Source organism: Triturus cristatus, chromosome 9, assembly GCF_964204655.1.
Source record: "Triturus cristatus chromosome 9, aTriCri1.1, whole genome shotgun sequence".
In the NCBI taxonomy this organism is placed as follows: domain Eukaryota; kingdom Metazoa; phylum Chordata; class Amphibia; order Caudata; family Salamandridae; genus Triturus; species Triturus cristatus.
The window spans coordinates 42,397,147-42,411,643 of record NC_140592.1 but is presented as its reverse complement, the minus strand read 5'-3'; the positions used below and the strand labels follow the sequence as shown (position 1 = coordinate 42,411,643).

The 14,497-nt window shown below is 43.5% G+C and overlaps 1 protein-coding gene across 2 annotated transcripts in view; it reads left to right on the top strand.

Moving 5' to 3' along the window:
* The window catches only part of ARIH2 (ariadne RBR E3 ubiquitin protein ligase 2), a 282,679-nt gene that overhangs the window by 23,946 nt on the left and 244,236 nt on the right, over positions 1-14,497 (top strand). For both annotated transcript variants that reach the window (XM_085624353.1, XM_085624352.1), the window contains exon 2: positions 1,533-1,592. In XM_085624353.1, coding sequence (XP_085480479.1) covers positions 1,581-1,592 — 12 coding nt within the window. In that variant the 5' untranslated portion in view covers positions 1,533-1,580. The remainder of the gene's footprint in view (positions 1-1,532; positions 1,593-14,497) is intronic.

Sequence of the window (14,497 nt, the reverse complement as noted above, 5' to 3'; positions counted from 1 at the left end):
CACTATCTATTCAACCATCCTTCCATGAGTGACTTGCTCATATATCCATCTATGCACACCCAATAATAGATTCGCACAGCCGTTCACACATTTCCTCAAAGGCACTCACATGCGCAAACTCTCTTATCTATAATAAATCCTTTGATTAAAAAGGCAGACTTATAGCCTTTACTAACGCTTACATTATTTTAATTGTCATTTTTGAACTCTCCGCCGTCCCCCTTCTTTGGGCTTGTTTTGAAGAGCTTATTGTTTAGTCAAAGATCTGTTGCTCCAGCTAGGACGTCCTGTTTAGGTACAACATGAGCAAGCATATGCACCCCTCAATCATAGTCCTTATCGGGCTTTGAGAGCAAGCAATAGAGAGCTGTGTGAACAGAGAAACAGCAGCGCACATTCCTCACAACCATTCTTCCCTCGAAGAGTGACAGTATGCCCACTCGAGCCCCCGCTTGACAGCTTTTCAGAAAGCTACAAGTGTACTCCTACTTCCGATGTAAAGCTGGAGAGGAGGAGCAAATTCATTATCAGAACAGCCTCCCAGCTAAGCAGGTCAAACATAAACAAGCATTTGCAATGCAATAGGTCTCGCGTTTGCGAGAGTTTATTCTATTAGTAATGACAATGCCTTTATTTATGTTTTAAAACCCAAAACATTAAAAAAAGGCATTGTCGTTTACAATGCCAATAGCTCAAACTCCCGTAAATGCGAGACCTATTGCATTGCAAATGTTTGTTTTCATTCTAGTCCATGAAACCCCTCGAATTTAATGATGAACATAGTCTTCTGGTAAGTTCAGGCCCTTCAACATCCATCCATGCAAACAATTATACATATCAATTTCCTGTAGTTGCCACTCGTTAAGATTTAAAACCATTCTAAAGTGTCACCATCCTACAGGTGGGGTGTGTGTCATTCCCAGTTTGAAAAAAAAGTAATAACTTATGTGAACTTCATAGCTTTTTTTTTTTTTTTAAATAATCAAAATTAGATTGGATGAAGCCGGTCATCAGGTCTCCATGAGTGAGACCTATTGGCTTTGATAACCGTTGTAATGATTGACCTTGACTAAAGAATTGTCCACCACTGAACGTTCAACACAAAGCTTAACACCTACTTCGGCAGCTGCCTGACAACTACTAGCTCGCCACAAAAGAACCACTTCCAGACCTTCTTTGTAAGCGATTGGGCTCAGTCCTACAACACACTACCAAGCACCTACCCTGGCTTCTAGCATACCTTTCCATACTTGTGAGATGATCAACCCGGTTATCTGCTGGAACGTGTTTAGTGCTGTCTACCTGGGTCGCATGATCAACCTATGGGGGTGTCGCCTCTGTTCTTCAGTGATTTCTACAACCACTCTGAAGTGGCATGACCCAACAAACCTAGCACTGAAGAAAACTCTGAAATGAAACAGAGGCATTTTTAAAGGGGGTGATCCTTCAGAACAGGATGCAGCATTGAGGCTTTTTTGAAAAAGTAAACATTTTCTTGCCATCTCGCTGAATGTTTATTTTTTTGCTTTTAGACACTGGAACACTGTGACATTGCTGCATCACATGGCTGAAATGGGAAAATGACAACACAGGTGAGTGGAAAAAGCCAATGGGATTCAGGTTGTTGGGGGACAAAAGAAATATGAGTATTTGATTCATGCTTGAAGTTATCGCATATTTTACAAAGAAAGTGTTAGAAAAGGCAAGGAGTGAAACAGATAATGCTTGGTTTCTGAAAGAGACAACAATACTCTTAAATCGGAGGCTGAAATATAAATAAAGCCATTTAAGCCTATTTGTATTATGCACTGCATATTTTTCAGTTGGTGCCTGCTTGCTCAAATATTGCATTAATGTCAGCTCCATCTTGTACGGGCTTGTTAAAAAGGGAATTAATTGTCTGGCCAGTCAGTGGATGACGCTTTTTTTTGTTTAGTCCAGGGAACAGTAGAGAGAACTGCTTCTGCTTGAGGAAATTCCACATGAGCTACTAGCAGATTTCATAACTGTAAAATATTGATCACACATGTGCAAGTCAATCTTTATTTGGTTTAAAATAAAACACACGAGTACAACTTTTTATTTAAACGAACTGCAGAAAGATAAAATTCATACACAAGTTTAAAAAAAACTGGCCATAGATTGAATAAACACTTAAATAATCTAAAATTCAGTACAAAATACACCAAAATTTAGACGATAAAGTTACTTGTACATAAACACAGACATTTGGCCAATGAAATCGCAAAATGATTTTGTGCTTTCTTGAATAACCTGCATGGCTGCACTTTGTTACTTGCCCACTTTACTCTGTGACTTAACTGCAGCTGAAATAAATCTATACACCATAATAAAGATGTATTCAGACTGCAGAAGTTGTAAATAAAATAATGCAGAACTACAGCTTCTGATGTGTCCTAGAGTTTGCAGACAAGGAAGAGGTGTAGCGTGATTGCGCAAACTCTGAATTACAGGGACATGGCACAAGATCCAAATTCCAAAATGCATCACTAGGATACAAATCCAAAAAATGACCAGTGTTCTAATGGAACTGAATTAAATAATGCCTATTATGTTCATTAGACACACAATTCATGACTCCATATGATGTTTAGTAATTAGAAGCTGGTGAGCCAGAACCCTTCTTTTACTGCATTCATGGAGTTCTCAACTTCTGGTGAGCTCGCAAGGAATTTAGTTTGTGCACTATTTTTAGTTGAAGAGTTAATACTCTGGGGATTATTTAAAATACCCAAGCACCTTATCAAGCGGAGTGGATCCCTTGCATATCTCAACCATGGGATGTAATGAGCTTTATCAAGCACCAACCAAATGGCAATCGCAGCTTGATTAAGTTGTGTTTATGATTTATTCCAAATACAAAGACAAAACATAATGGGTGCTAGATTTTATCCAATCCTCAATATACATTAATCCCAACTCCACATGACCGGTATAGATGGGAACACCAATGGGAAAAGATAGACATTTTCTTTGGAAGCCTTTTTCACTGTCCTGTGTAAGAAAGTCTCCAAATAACCACCCAATATGTGACCACTGAGGTATGTTTGGCCTTTGCATCTAGAGGCTTTAAAGTCAAGTTTTACAGCAAACTTGAAGACTGCAACAATGGATCTTTCAAATTAGGTCTTCCTTATTTTCATCAGATACCCCCCCAAGTGACCTTGTTATCAAAGGGAACCCCCAGGTATGTCAAGGATGGTACTCCGAGAAGTCTAATCTTATTGGTGGGACATCAGCTTGCTAGGTGGCTGACCACAGATCATAGTGTAAGATTTAAGATGGTCCCAGTTGGTTCTTACACAAGGTTAAATCATCCAACATCTTCTGTAGCTCCACCCATTTTTTGGAAAGTATCACACAGTCATCAGCATATAACTGGGCCGGAAGGATCCTTGCTCCCACGCTACGGATCTTAAACTCCACAAGCAATAATGAAGTAAGATCATTAATGTAGAGGCAGAAAAGAAAGGGCGCCAGAACACATCCTTGTCTGGCGCCCCGTTGAATCCTGATTGGGGGGCTGCACTCGCCTTTTGGGCCTTACCTAATGCACCCTGTCACACCCATTTTGTGCATCCTCCCTCCACAGGGCACGATTAACGCAGTCAAAAGCAGAACTGAGGTCCATAAATGCTAGATGTATTCAGCCCCTCTTCACCTCTGTGTATCTGCTAACTAAGAGGCAGAGATTCAGACACTGTTTGACAGTCCCAAGACGTTGTCTAAACCCATTCTGCACCTCCGGAAGTATATATTTTTCTCCGGGGCCCAATCCCCCAATCGATCTAGTAGGATTCTGCCCAACACTTTAGCAGAGGTATGGCGGTAACAGGAAGGATCTCCTTGATCTTCCTTCTTTATGATGGGGGCAATAACTGAGTTGGACCATGATTTTGAAGGGTCCACATGTATTGCACTTCTCAGTACGTTGACTATTACTTTAAGCCCAATGGACCTGGCTCTTTATTTCTTGGACTCCTTTCGATTGCCAAGATTTTCTCCTGCGGTGTAATTTCCGGGAAATCTATCTTTTCCCATATTGGGTAATTCGAAGCATTACTGACCAGGGTATCTGGCAGCATACAGCTGTCCTACACCTTGGGGAAGTATGCCACCCATACTTGTCGCAGAATGATTGTTTCCATGCTTGAGTTTTGCTTCCCTTCAAAAAAAGGTTCATTGACAATTTTCTGGAAGCAGAGCACATCATTCTTGTCACTAGCCTCACGTAATTGGTCCTAGGCTTCCTGCCTAATAACCTTTTTTTCTCTCCTTATCACCTCCTTATAACTTGGTCTACATGCCCTAAACTCCTCCATCATTCTAGGCGACTTTCTCAATGCCTTAATTAGACATCTATGTACAGAGGACCAGTCTTCATCAAACCATTTCTGTTTCTTTGGTTCTCTGCAAGATGATGGCAATGAAAACAGCTCAATAACAAAATTGTAAATTTCTTTAAAGGCCGAAAGCAAATAAATAGGATCTTCCCCCACTCTCCAGACATACCATCGACTGATCCAGTCACCCTGACTACCAATTCTGTCAGTAGATGACCAGAGTCTGTAGAGGTCCATTTAGGCGAAATACCTCTGTTCTTGGTTGCTTCTATGGTGTGTTTTGTTTGAACGTGGCCTATAGATAATCCCAGGGCCATGGAATGGTTGTTACTAAAGCTGGTTTTGAAGAATTGTAAAATGAAGGTCCTTCTGACGCCATTATTGTGAAACAGCTATAAAATCAATCAAGCTTCGAGTACCACTCCCAGGTAACTTGGTTTAGGGCAGAGTCCGGCGTTAGATCTAAGGTGAGCACTAGGTCCAACCTGCTCAAGATCATATTAAGGGCGTCCCCATAAGGATTATGCTCGAAGTGCAGGTAACCCACATAATCGTGACCTAGTACTCCACATACAGCATTTCTTGAGACTGGGCAGAGTCTACTGTTAAGAACCCAACCCCCTAGATCACAACAAAATCCCCCTTTAATGCTTCAAGTAGTGCACTTAAGTCTACATCAAGCAAGTTTAGTATTTCAAAAGTTTTACAGTTAAAATTGTTATGATAAAGGTTTAATAACACATTTTTATTAGTTTTGAAGCCACCAAGAAATTACTATTGTATTCACAATTCACTTATAGAATGTGACCAGCCACATCCCTAGGCCATAGTATGCCTCCTATCTTCCCCCATATCTTATTTCCATGGACAGCCGTGTGCATAGTAACCAGACTTCAAGTTTAGCGCACCAATCAACTCCCACCCTCCATTCCCCCAGGGCCAGAGCACTGGGGAAATCCCATTGTCTAGCAATGTCATAGCTAGACACCAATGTGGCGACGCTCATGGATATGCAGTCGCCTGGAAGCCACCTATCTCGTCAGCCATCCCCAGCGGGGCCAATCTTGGGGTCGGGTTAAGATCCTGTTTCGGGACCTTCGAGAGTTTGCTACGTACCCACTGCCAATGTGCGAAAATGACCGGGCAGATCCAAACAACGTGATATAAGTCGGCCGAAGCCTCAGTGCAGCGAAAGCAGACCGAATGGGGAATTTTGCCAGCCTGATGCAAGCGTATCAAGGTAAAATAGGTAGCATACAATTCAGTAGAATCAACCGAAGGCGAGTAAAGATAGCCAGTGTGCACGGGGCCACCCGGCTTCCCTCAAATCCACCGTACCAAGGTCACCAACCCAACCCCCGCAGCGGAGTCAGAGCTTGTCAAGACCATTTGGAGCGTTCGCAATGAGTGATCTGTAAACCTGGGAGATTGGAGACGCAAGGGAGAATCATCATTTTGAAAAGGGCGATACAGCCCATTACAGGCAGTCGAAGCTGCGACCACCTATGTATGTATCATTTTGGACATCAGCTGGGGAGAGGATGTAGCCTAATGGCTAGAGCGGTCAGCCTCGAAGCTGGGGAAACCGGGTTTGAGTCTCGGCAGAGACGCTCAATATCATGTGAATCAAAATGAATATGTCCGTCTGTTACGTAGCTGGGGCTTTAGTAAAGTGCTCTGATAGCTTCGGGTCGAGTTTGTAATATATAAATCTCTGGAAAAAAAAGCTGGCTCAAATTGAGGTGTCTCGTAAGATTGGGAAGCAGGGAGATATGGAACCCCAAATACTTGAAGGAGAGGTGTCGCAAAGGGATAGCGGATTGCTAGTAATTGGTGCCAGTGTCTCCTCCGATGGACCAATAAAGATTTAGAAGTGTTCACCTGGAGGCTTCCCCAAATAAGGTAATGAGTTTGATAATGCGGGCCCGTGAAGTTAGGTTGTCAGCCAAGAACAGAACATCAGCCGCATAAAAAACGATCCTCTTCCTTGGCCCTCTGTCCCACGATCACCCACTCAACTGGGCGTCGCAGCGGAGAAGCTGTGCCAGGGGCTCAATTGCAAGGGCAAACAATATTGGTGACAGCGGCACAGCCTGGGGGGTTCCCCGCAAAATAGGAAAGCGATCTGCCAATGAACCCTAGATTAGAGCTCTAGATAGAGGACCCCGTAAGACGTCGCATGTACCTTCCCAAGTCCGCGCTTTCAAGGACAGCCTCCAGAAAGGACCAATCCTCTGCTTCAAACGCAGTCCTAAAATCTAAAAGGAGCAACGCAATGGGAGGATGGGATCCATCCAGTCTGGAGAGTGCCACTTCCACCCTTCGGATGCAGTGTCTCCTACTGCATCCGGGCATAAAGCCTCATTGATTGTGATGGATCAAATCTGGTAGAGCATGTTGTAGCCGGTTTGCCAGAATTTTAGCATATAGCTCAATTTCGATGTTAATCAATGATAGGCCTGTTCGAGGAGCATTTCTCAGGAGGGTGTTCCGGTTTGGGAAAAACTACTTTTGAAGATGGGTCCAATTCAGTAGGAAATGTGTCCTTTTTGGCACTTTCAGCATACAGTTTGAGCAGGAAGGGAATCAACTCTGTATGGAACCGCCGGTAGTAATTGTTGGGGAAACCAGCAGGTCTGGGCATTTTGCCGGCTGGAATTTCGGAGAGGGCAGAGGAGATTTCTCCCTCAGTGATGGGTTTGTCCAACTCTTGGGTGAGGGAGTGACAGTAGGCAGCGGAATGTCGCGCAATAATAGATGGTCAGTCTCTTGGGGAGGGGGCTTGCACGCATAAAGGTCCTGATAAGCTGGAAAAGTTTGCAGAATGTCAAGGGTGATAATCCATAGCCTATATTTGTAATACCTGGGCATGGTTGTAAATGCCAATAATGCTCACCATTATACCTCGACCACCATTGTGCCAAGGCTGGACACCGTAACAGGCCACATATATCAGTCATGGCCTGGGGCACCTACCATTATGTCAGAGATGACTAAAGATAGGCGATTCATTCTCTTAACATGCCAGATAGCTGAGTGTGCCACAACTAGTCCAAGAATGCTCAATAGTTAAGGATGACCATTCTTATGCCATTTGCATTATTATGCCTTGAATGGACACAATTGTGCCTGAGGAACACTTTATGATGAGTGCTAGTGTATGCTTTTGGTGTTCCTTGGCATTGAGCATAGCTTCCAGGGAGTGACATTGTTTGTTTTTTAGGGAGGTACACAGTCACACTCCCATAAATGTACACACGTGCATACATGCACACACATGAGACCGATTAATGCACATGAAGTTCTTAGTTGTCTCCGCTCCGGTTCCATACCCTGCTCTCCTCCGTTTTTGGGCTGAACATGCACCCAACTTACACATTTTCTCTCTGGCTCTTGCATTCCAACACTTTGATTACTGTTCAGGCTACTTTGGGCACTCCTCTTCTATGGCCCATCGTTCACACATTTTGTGTGACTGATAGAGTAGGGCCTAAAATATGGCCAATCACCTTGAAATGTAGCTATATTGAGAGTGGAGACAGGTGGTTATGTGGCAGACCCCACTGGCTGACAGTGTGTGAGTGTTATGAGCCCCTGCTCTTGGTTTGAATAGCTTTCACTCTAAGGGTTTTGAGCTGAGCAGTGTTGCCTTCTTTAAAATGCACAAACTCACTGAATAAGGTACTGGATTTGGCTGGATCTCTGAGAGCTACTTTAAGGGTGCTGGGGAGCTACCACACTCTTCTCAAACTACTCGTTGTAGACCTCTGGTAATGTCAGTGCTTTGATTTACAGATATTAGAGGAAACTCTTTCACCTGCTAGCAAAGGAATGGTTTTTCATAGTCCAATGACCAGTTATACATTCAAAAGCTTACCCTGTGATGTAGAATTGGGACTTATTCAGTTGTATTAGAGATTAGAAAGAGTTCAACGGCTTTTGTTAGAACATCATGAAACTAGTGATATTAACAAGAAACAAACATGCTAGTTTCCTTTCTGAAATATGTATTTAACCCCAAAAATAACTCTTTAACTCCACATCAAATCAAGTGAAGTGTGGGGTATGTAGCAAACCATTTGCCTGGAATGAAACAGTTTACAAAGTACCTGATTTACACAAGTTTATCGCAAATGGTGACGTTGCAGTCTAAAAAATGTAGGTGCACTATGTCCACAACAAGATGTTAGTAAAGCAAGTGAGCTATGCGTGGAACACCATTCTGTAGCATGCTTATGGCGCTCAGTATCTGTGAGCCCTTGTTCTGACATGTGCCGGAACACATTGGGTGGTGCGGAAAGCCAAGTTTATCTTTTTGGCTCCCGCACCCTCAAGTTGATTGATTTTATTTATTTATTTATATAGCACCTGAATCGACCCCCGAAAGTGTATCTCTGCGCTTCGGACGGGTGGCATAGACATAGAACTGCTACTACAACTGAATTGGAGACAAAAGAGCGGTCTTGAGCCACTTCCTAAACTGTAGGTGGTCTGAACATTGTCTCAAGTGCAGAGGGAGCTCATTCCAGTAGCGGGGCCCAAGATAGGAGAGGGCCTTCCCCCTAGTCTGGCCCTCCTGACTCGGGAACCACAAGAAGATGTTTGGAGTTTGAACTGAGAGACCTGAGAGGTAGGTAAGGTGTAAATTTCTCCGAGATAGGTGGAGCCAAGATTTAATAGCGCCTTATGAATAGTGCGGCAAACTTTAAGTTTTACCCGCTGGCGTATTGGCAGCCAATGGATCTGGGAGAGAAGAGTACGGGAAGGAGTCCTAGAAGGGGCATTGAGGACCAGTCGTGCCACCGTATTCTGGACTACCTGCAGTCTGCTTAGCGTAGCCTCATTTGCGGAGATCAGCAGACCATTGCAGTAGTCCAGACGGCTCAGTATAAGAACCTCCGTCAGAGTCTTACGGGTTGAGTCGGGGAGCAATGAAAAGACTCGGCGGAGTAAGCCCAAGGTATGGAAACAGGAGCCAGCTGTCTGAGCAGTGTGCTCCTTCAAAGTCAGGGCTTGATCCAAACGGACGCCTAAATTCTTAACGAGGGGTTTAAAGGGGGGTGGGGGGGGGGTAACCCAGCTCAGCAGGCCACGATTCTGGGGTCCATAATAAAGGTGCATCTCCAAAAAGCAGAATCTCAGTTTTTCCAACATTACACTGGAGAAATTTGCTCTTCATCCAGCGTGAAATAACTCATACCGGAAGAGAAGGCCGTCTGTATAGACGGAGTGAATTTGTCGGAGGGAAAAAGCATCTGTGTATCTTCAGCATAGGATATAGGGGTGAACCCATACGTCCTAAGGAGATTGGCAAAGGAAGCAACATGGATATTGATTAAAGTGGGGCTCAGACAAGAGCCCTGAGGTACTCCCTTGGACAGTTCCATAGATGCTGAACGATACGGGCCCAGGTTGACGGTCTGGGAGCAAGCAGATAGAAAGCTCGCCATCCACTGAAAGGCAGAATTCCTTAGTCCAATTTTCTTCATTGTTCTGAGCAATATCTGATGTGAAACCGTGTCGAACGCGGCAGATAGGACCAACAGCACCAGTATCGTAGAATGGCCCTTGTGTAGGGTCATCCTGATGTTATCTGTGACCACTAGCAGGGCTGATTCGGTGCTGTGTTTGGGCCTAATGCCTGGCTGAAGGATCTAAACTACAAGTTGGTTCGACATAGTTGGAGAGATGTTTATTAACATGCTTTTCCAATAATTTGCTCAGGAAGGGAAGAAGCGATATAGGGCGGAGATTGGAAAGATCCCTCAAAGGAACCTTTGAATTCTTGCGAATGGGCCTAACCTGTGCTCCTTTACATTCTGATGGAACGTGACCCTCATTTGCTTGAATACGTTATTTGTTTACTGTTGACCCCCAAACTGTTTCGTTTAGTGTGTATATTTGGTATTTTAGACTGTGTGTGTTTTTAATGCACCCCTTTTTTTAGGTCTTACCTAGGCAGCGCACATGCGCTGCTCTAGGAGGACCTTTAGCCACCGGTCTTCACTTTTCAAGCACTGCACTCGTGCTTGTGGCGGCATCCACCTTGCGGGCGGGAGCGAGTGGCAGCGCGCCACAAGCACGAGTGCAGTGCTTGAAAAGTGAAGACTGTTTTTTAATTTGGTGGATTTCCCTTTGACTCACTGCCATCTAGTGGTCACTGCCATGAATAGACGGTGAAGACCGCTTGTTTTCATCTTGTCACATTCCAGGCTCTGAACGGCACTTAAACCATCCGAGATGGCGTGCGGTCTTTGAGGGTAATTTGAGACGCCAATGGTATCTTCTAAATAAGGAGCATTGGGTTCGCTTCACACGATCCGTGAAACAGAGCGCCAGTCAAGTGATATCATGACTGAGTTCCCTGCCTTAGCCGTTGCACTGTCACTGAGGGACTCTCTGCATTCCAATCGGCCCTCGTGAATGGGAGATGCCTGACGGAGCTGCCGCACCTTGGCGTGCACGCAGCCAGCCACATCTGATGTGCTACCTCATGAATCTGTCAGAAGCCTCTGAACTCTCCCACGGCACTACCACAAAGGAATTTTTCACGCGAAAGTCAGGCCCAAGATAGGAGCATTTATCCTAGCGTACTCGCGTATTCCTCACATTCGCTTTTATATAACAGGCAGCGCTTATTTGAGCTAAACGGATAACTTTTCTATCCCTTAGTATCCTACCCAGTGTGGTAGGAACAAACTATTTACCCCTTCCAACCGGCTTGTGGAAGCGTTTCAGCTCTAACTCGGTATGTCGTTAACTTTGCTCACATGGTTGTGTACCTTTTGGCATTTTAATTCATTCTGGTTTAATATTCATACACATGTAGTTCCTCTCTGTTTAGCCTCTTACCGGCTGCTGGAGGTCTCATATAATTAAGCATCCGATTTAAACAAGGTAGGATCCCCCTACATCTGTTTTATTTTTGCGTGTACTGTCATGATATTTTAATACTCTAGAATGACTGGTCCTTATATCTAGTTATAGACTCCTACCGGATGGTGAAGGTACTTATAATTAATTTTGGAAATCTTGAATTACTTGCACCTTTGAGCACTGCGGCAAGTTTACATTGGTAAGTCCCACACCGCTTGCATTTGATACAAGATCGAGTACGTGATCGCTATGATGTTAATGGCTGTTCCCCTCTGTTTGATAGTAGATCACTAGCCCTCCAACCATTCGTGGAATCTTTGCAAATTCATTGTTTTGTGAAGAATCTATTAATTGCATTCTACTTCCCTGTTGTAAGCCATGTTTTCCTTCCCCCCCCCCCCGCCATATAAATAATTTCGCATGACAGTAAGAACAACCCTGACTCTTGAATTGAATTCCATAGGCTATCTTCTCCGTCTGTTTATGTCCTGATGAAGTACTGCATTGAAACTATAAACTCTGCGCTTTTATGAAAGGACCGTAACGTCGACATCCATGTTACCCATGTCCGCACAGTCTCCTTGTCCCCTACTTTCGAAATAATATTCGGATTAGGATTCATGTAAATATGTAAATAATTGTACACATGCGACACAATGCTTGTTCTGCTTCAGCAAGCCGAATCCTGCCTGTGCATATAGCGCTAGTGTTAAAACACAGCACCTTCGTATGGCTCTTCCAGCATTTTATTTGGAAAATTGTGCTGTGAAGTGAATCGTTTGTCCATGTTTTTAAATTTCTGGCGAACGGTTCTGCTTCAGCAAGCCGAATCCTGCCCATGCATATAGCGCTAGTGTTAAAACACAGCAGAGGCTGTTTGTAGCGCCTAGCGCTGGCCTGCTCTCGCAGGAGGGAGACTGTCAGTGAGTTAGGGGGAGCTGGGCTGTCAAGTATGGCTGTAGGAAGTGTGTGAGACGGGAGCATATACCCCCTCCCAGTCGATAATTCAACTAGTAGTTGTCTCTTTTAGGTGCATTTCACAATCTGTCCCTTGCACAAGCACAGTGAAAAACTTGGTGTATAACCCAGTATTTGCTTGTCTTTTGTTTTTCCCTTTTCGTCTACATCTAAAGTGATTTCATAAAGGTGCTTAATTAAAAAAAATAAGTGTGCTGCATGGCAAAATACTTATAAGGTCCCACAGGCGAGACCTATTGGCTATGCCAATGCTTGTTCTTAATAGCTTTCTAATCTTTTTATGCAGCTCCATTACCCCCCTCCCCCCTGCCTTGAGTAAATGTCTTGTTGTGGGAGTTACAAATGCTCTGTTTACCTGTCGGACACGTTATCCTATCTGGACCAATAATGATACTAGTTTTGGTCCTCTACATATCTTTTAACACATCCATCCTGAGCTGGAGAGGACTGTCACTTACCAGATCAGTCATGCCATGCTCGCTAGGCAGCTGTACGGACAGAGCCAGGCGTTGTCTGAAAGTTGACACATTGGTTGGCTGGCTGGTGGTCTGTGTAAAAAAACAAAAAAAACTCTGAGGAAAATCTGGACCCTGTATTGCATTACAGATGCACCAACTGCGATTCTCTCACCCATTCTCTTTCATTTGAGTGTGTAAAAAAAACAAACATATATGTTTTCAAATCATTGAAAAAATGCTTCCAAGTAAAAAATGTGAACCATTTCACTACTGTACACGTTAATAGCAGCTTTTTGAGAGAGGTGGGGCAATGTGGTTTTGTTCCTTTCCAAGTAAAGATGTACTTTCTTGTATATTAGATGTGATAAAATGTACATGAGAAAATACACAAGTGACACCCTGTATTCAGGGCCTCCATTTGGGATTCTGTGGCGTTTTTCACACAGTTATAGATTTGCCACACAATCTAGCATCTGCTGCATAATTTGCAGATTTTAATATAAAATATAGTTTCTGGCTCAAACAGATCAAAAGTAACTCAAAATGCACAACGCAGGTTACTGTGCAGTGGAAGGCACCTTGCAAAGGTTGACTGTTCACCCTTCAGTATTTGGCTGATAAACTAGTGCTAAAAAGGTGAAACAATTGCCCACACAATATTAACATGCATAAAACCTACAAAATAATGAGTTGATCCACCACAGAATGTGCTGCATTGCACCGCATAATTTGCGGTTACCCGCCTCATAATTTAGTAAACCAGAGATTCTTTCCATGTCATCCGAGGACCCATTGGGACCCGCGAGGCCTACTCGAGGGCTCCGCTGCTGTTTTAGGTTACAGAATATGAAAATGAATCCTTTAAAAAGTATATACAAATAAAGAAGCAAAATTAAAACATTTTAAAACTGTTTCTAAATTTGATTGTGAAGTAAACAAAGTATTTCAGTCATGGAGCAATTGTTTAATGTATACTTGTTTTTGTATATTTTGTGATTCAAATCCTAGAAACTGCTTAGGCTGGCAGTCGTCTATTTCCATTAATGCCTCTTGGGGGCGGAGAGGGAGGCGTGACCTGGGTCACGCAATCCAGTTCTAATTAAGTGGTAGGCCACAGCAATCAATGTCAGGAACCGCTGTAATATATCCTGCTGCTTCGTTCCAGTTGCCCCACCTATATGCTACACTCCCTTTGTTTGATGTTTTTCCTAGCTTGATCACAAAAAAGCCCCAACGCCCTCATGCTTCATGGGCCCCGTTTGGGTACCTGCTCTACGAAGTTCAGGTACTTAGTTTAATCGGTGTGCAGTAAACTATGATGCTCTGTCATTCCTGTTTTACGTTCATCTGAACAGTACTGAGTTTTGTTAGTAAGTTGGGGCAGTTTTCTCTTTGCATCTCCCTTAACCTGCCAAACACCATGGTTCTCAGAAAGCTATTTTCTGAGCACCTTCATGATTGCACGCTTCACACTGAAGTTACATTAGTCTTTTTAGCAGTTGGTAGTGTGTAACATCTGTTTACTTTAAAAGCATGTCAACAGCATGAACCCGAGGAGCCAAAATGGGGCGAAACCCTTGGTGATGGTTAATATATTCTGAAAGACATCCCTAGTATTGGATGACTGTCGTGTTTACAATGGTATAGTTGTTAGGGGAAGATATTCCTAGCTTTTAATTGAAATCTTTGAGACAAAATAGTAACTTCCTGAGTGAGAGTTGCAGGAATACTTGATGAAGGACTGCATGGTGGTGTCTGCAGATGATAAGTTTGATTTTTCTTTCACCGGCTTCAGTGAAGCATATTAGATCCATGTGTTTG